The sequence below is a fragment of the Mesitornis unicolor genome, unplaced genomic scaffold (assembly GCF_000695765.1).
Source record: "Mesitornis unicolor isolate BGI_N332 unplaced genomic scaffold, ASM69576v1 scaffold41905, whole genome shotgun sequence".
Taxonomy (NCBI): domain Eukaryota; kingdom Metazoa; phylum Chordata; class Aves; order Mesitornithiformes; family Mesitornithidae; genus Mesitornis; species Mesitornis unicolor.
In genome coordinates, this window is record NW_010184225.1 from 6868 (window position 1) to 11674 (window position 4807).

Consider the following 4807-nt stretch of genomic DNA (forward strand, 5'->3'; position numbering starts at 1 on the left):
AGTAGCTGTTGCTAGCATGGCAACTTGGACCAGCATAGGAAGTCCTTCAGCAGCACCTGGAAGAGACAAGAACCACTTAACTACACATTTTATGTCTTTCCACCATGTGTTAGTAGATGACCTTGTAGGCACCTTTGGGAAGAAGTCCCCCAGAGTGTCTTTTAGTGATTATACTAGAAAATTTCTGTCCAGGTGTGAAATCATGGGGGACTCATGGCTAGATCAACCTGGAGCCACCTTCAATTGAGACCTGAACGCACAGTCACAAAAAAACACACATACCCTGTGGTGTCTTCCTTGCAGGTGCAAGGCCTCCCGAGGAGCTCCATAATCCCTGAGCTGGATCAAGGATTAACAGTGGTCCAACTGAGACTTCGGCCTCTGCTGCCTTTAAGGACCCACCTAAGAAGAGATGGACATGAATGGGTTCAAAGGAGAGGTCATTCTTGCTTAGTCTGGATTTCAGGGCTTACAGAAAGGTTGACCCTACAAGAACAACCTTCCTGTAGTTTTAAATTTGGGGACACAGACATAGTACCACATTGGAGAAGAACTGGATTTGTCCTTAAGATGAGATGCTTTTGCTAAAGATCTTCCAGCATCTTAGCCAGCCCAGCCTGGAGAGTCACCCTGCCTTGGGGGTACATTTGGGACACACAGAGCCCTACCTTGCTTGGAAAAGATGTCTCTCTTCAAGCGTCTCCCTGGCCATCTGGCTGGAGAGTTAATTCTCTGGGAGTATCCTCTATATGATGGACAGTTGCCAGTCTCACAGCAGCTGCAGATGTCTCCAGTACCCTCCACAGGAACCCAACTGAAAGAACTACCTGTAAGTCTTCTTTTCTCCAAGATGGTCCCCTCCCCACATGCACCAGCTACTCACAGGCTGCTGGCTTTATTGAAGGAACAGGCCTTGTTCAGTGGATTTGGGGGCTGGTCAGCTGGGGAGACCTTCAGGTGGCAGATGATATAGATCTGGGAGGGAAATTAAACCAACATCCAAGGTCCATTAAATTTGGTGATGCAGAATAGCACAGCTGCCCAACACTCTTGGGGGAGGAGGGGTAGGAACCACTTCTCACCAAGTTCCTGTCATCTCCTGAAAACTTGAATGCATCAACCATAAACTGCAGCGTTTCCTGCCTCGGCCTTGGGGAGATGAAGGCTGAAGTGGTGTCTTCTGATCTCCCATCCACCAAGCACCTGGACAAGGCTCAGAAGTCAGGGCCATCCCAGCCAGCAGCATCACCAAGACAGCACCCACCACACCTCTTACCCGCTGAGGTCAATCAAGGCATATCGTGGAGAGGAGCTCCTGTCTGGACTCAGGGTGGCAACACAATCATCCACAAAGAGCCTCAGAGGTACATGGTCCCCAGAAACAACATCAGCCTGGAGATGCAGGCTTTCCCCTAGCTGGAAGCCATTGGAGAGTCTCTCAGAGCTCCAGTCATCTGGAAAGTAGATCCAAGGCTGCAGGTCACTTTGGAGAAAACCACCTTGTCCTCCCTCGCACATGGGACTGCTTAACTGAGTGGCAATCCCAGATATCACTTCAAGATGTGATTTTAGCCCAGATTCTAGCTCTGTTTAGGCTCTTAACACATCACCAAGGGCCCACAGGAGTGGGAACCTGAGGGAAACAGGGCTGCCAGGTCTGCACGCACCATTCATGAGACGCAGGGAGAACATCAGGCTTTCCTCCAGCGACAGGGTGGAGCGGAAAGGAACCCAGGTGGGCCAGACAGCATTGGTACTCACGTTGCCCTTCCTAAACGGAAGAGACGTGTGTTAACAAAGATGCCACCATCACCTCAGATCAGTAGAAGCAGATACACAGCTACTGTGTGCTCACCTGGGATAGTGACACTCAATAGGAACCACAGCTGGGTTGGTCCTTACAATGACCAGGTTCCCAGAAGGAGCAGGTTTGTAGGACAAACTTGTTTTGTAGATCAAGGAGTCTGGGGTCATCTGGAGGGAAGATTTGGGAGACCCAATAAGTCAGTAAAATAAACTAGTCAATTCCCATTTACCCACCCAGTGCTAGGCAAAACCCAGAGAAGGGCCATTCCCTACCCAGCGCTACCAGGGATGGAGCAGCCCCTCACCCCGATGTCCCCACTCACCCGCAAAGCGCCGCCTCCAGCCATGAAGGTCACTGTGCTTTCAGTCGCACTCTGGGCCACCGGCAAGCAGGCAGCTGAGCCCAGAGTCAGCTCCGCAGCCCTGACCAAGCGCCCTGTGCCAAAGAGATCCCTGTGGACTGTGACCACTACCTGAGCCTCCTGGCACTGCACAGCCACAGGGTGCAGCGGGGCAGCAGCTCGGAGCTGGGAAAGGTCCACCCATGCCCAAGGGGAGGGCTGGGAGAAGGAAGGCACATGAGGCCGCCTCCAAGAAGAGTCCCCTCGGACCCTGAAGACCCCTGAGCCCCTTTGAGAAAAGCTCCAGGGGCTGTAAGACACTGCTTCAGCCAGCACCCAGCAAAACAAGGCTACACCCAGGCTGCCTCCAGACCCCATCCTGACCCCAGAAAAACCAGCTCATAGAGAAGAGGCTGCTCAGGAGCCTTTTATACCAGCACTCCCAGCAGCCCCAGCCATGATGGAGCACACCTGGGGGCTGCAGGCATGGCCTCCACCCAATGAGAAGCTGAGAAGCAGCTCAGGGCAATGGGACCCAGCTGGGACCATCCCTCCCTCCCTCTGGGGGCATGGAGAGTGTTTTCCCTGCATCTGCACCTGGGAATTGCCTTGAGCAGTTTGTTCCATGTACCTCTCTCTTTCTTTTTTGGGGTTACCACCTTGGTGATCAACTGGCCACAAGCCCTCTGCTTTTGTCCCTTACATGTGTCCTTCTTGCTATGTGAGATGGAGCCAATTTTGGCGACCAACATAGCAAGGGCTTGGTCAGGCTCCCACAAGCACTTCTTCTCTGGTCCCCACCACATCATCAACACCAGCAATTCCCCAAAAGCCAGGTCCTGAAGCACTGTTTGAGGTGACATATTCAGAAATGGAGAGGACTTTAACTGCAAAACCCACCTGAGCTTTGGGCTGTGGGTGTTGGCAATCTGTCCAGGGTCGATTTCATGGCTATCTGTGCTGGGTAATTGTATATTGAGTAATGAAGGCATCATAACTGGCTTATTTGCATAGAAAGCAGAGGTACAAAAGCCGATCTTCCCATAATAGTAGCTGATAAGTGAATGGCAGGCATAATCAAGAGATTAATTGGCCCTCGTGTGTTAATTATGCTAATTGGCGCAGCTGCTCATGTGTACAGTACGATGACTAAGAGCTCTACATTGCCAAGCTGGATGAAGAGGTTGGAGGTCACTCAAAGCTGCTTGCCATGGTGGCAGAGCCCAGAGAGCGGGGTCCCCTCGACACGGAGGTGATGCCACGCACACACACACTTTTCACTGGTGAAGCCAACCAAGCCAAAAGGGTTTTTTTCAGCCTGAGCAGTTGTATCCATGATGTGTTTCTAAAGGTGTCCAGGGAAATGGGGTTTACTGGCTGAAGCATCCTCTTCCTGGTCTGCTGGGATCTGCAGGGTGGGTTTGGGGTGGGGTGACCTGCACTGTTTGCTTCTAAGGGAGACCACAGTGATGAGCTGGATGAGCAAAACTCCCATCAAGACCAAGGGGTTGCATCTGAATTCCTGGTGAGATCCCCTTCCCTTGCTGGCCCATGCATTAAGCATTGTTGTCTCCCCAAAGCATGAGTAATGACACACACATGCACGCCATCCTTTTCTGGCTCGATCTCCATGTCCCAGTGTTGTCCCTGATGTTTTTCTGAGTAATGAATAAATGATACAACAAGAAAAACCTCTCCGGCAGCTCAAGCCCTCTTTATTAATTCAGCAAGCACTGGGTAATCTCCAAACCCAGCTCATCTCTGTGATAGGTTGGCATCTTCTACCCTGCATCTGGGTTTGCCCGGGGGAGCTCCCACAGCCAAAGGCATCCAGGAGGACAGGAGGTGATGTTCATGCTGCCCACAGCCCTGTCACCCTTCCTGGCAGCAGGGCATGGTGCTGAAGGTCCAGAGGTTCAGGTCATGGTTTAGTGGGCATTGTGGTGTTAGGTTGACGGTTGGACTTGATGATCTTAGAGATCTTTTCCAACCTTACCAATTCTGTTGATTGACCCAACCTTTTGCAAACCATGTCCATGAGGAACTGGGTCTACATGGATAGGTACCTACAGCCCATGCACCTTTGCTCCTGCTCCAAAGGGAGAGATGCAGCTCATCTAGAAACCCCAGCCCTGTGTCTCAAACTAACACATCCCAAGGTTTCTCTGCTCAAAGGTGGGTTTCACACCTTGCAATAGCTCCAGCCAAAGGCTGGCTGGTCAAAGCACCAGGAGCGGAACGGTGGGAAAGAAATTCAGAGATGAAACAGGCATGGGAGATTCACTGACCTTAAAAACCTGAACCTGTTGGGTGGAGAACAGTTTTTATTCTAGTCTGAGTGCAAAAAGACATTGGTAGGCATCAAAACACCCCTGCCATCCACCACTTCTCAGCTCTCGCTTCACAGCTCATGCTGCATCTATCACTGTGTCGTGTATTTAATAGTTCTGAAGGAATAGTCCTTCCATCTGCAAAGTCCTCCAACTCTAGATTTTCTCCAGGAATGAAGGACACTGGGGGCCACCTCCTTTTTGCTGCAGTGGTCTGTGTCCTTCCCTGGGCTAACAGGAGCTTGGGGTCTTCACTGACCCCTGTGAGAAGAGGAAAGCCAACGGTTGTGTTGGAAAGCCTCCTTGGAAAGCCTTCGGTTGAGCAGGACA

At 51.4% G+C, this 4807-nt stretch overlaps 1 protein-coding gene across 1 annotated transcript; it reads right to left on the reverse strand.

Moving 5' to 3' along the window:
• Positions 1-16: 16 nt before the first annotated feature.
• LOC104540562 (zona pellucida sperm-binding protein 3-like) lies at positions 17-2525 on the reverse strand (the record flags this gene model as incomplete). The annotated part of the gene is made up of 9 exons (XM_010184397.1): positions 2130-2525; positions 1856-1974; positions 1668-1771; positions 1277-1454; positions 1083-1203; positions 884-975; positions 669-814; positions 283-402; positions 17-56 (listed from the first exon to the last, which is right to left on the reverse strand). Coding segments are annotated over exons 1-9 (1316 nt in total), but the record flags the coding sequence as incomplete, so codon positions are not given.
• Positions 2526-4807: the final 2282 nt, after the last annotated feature.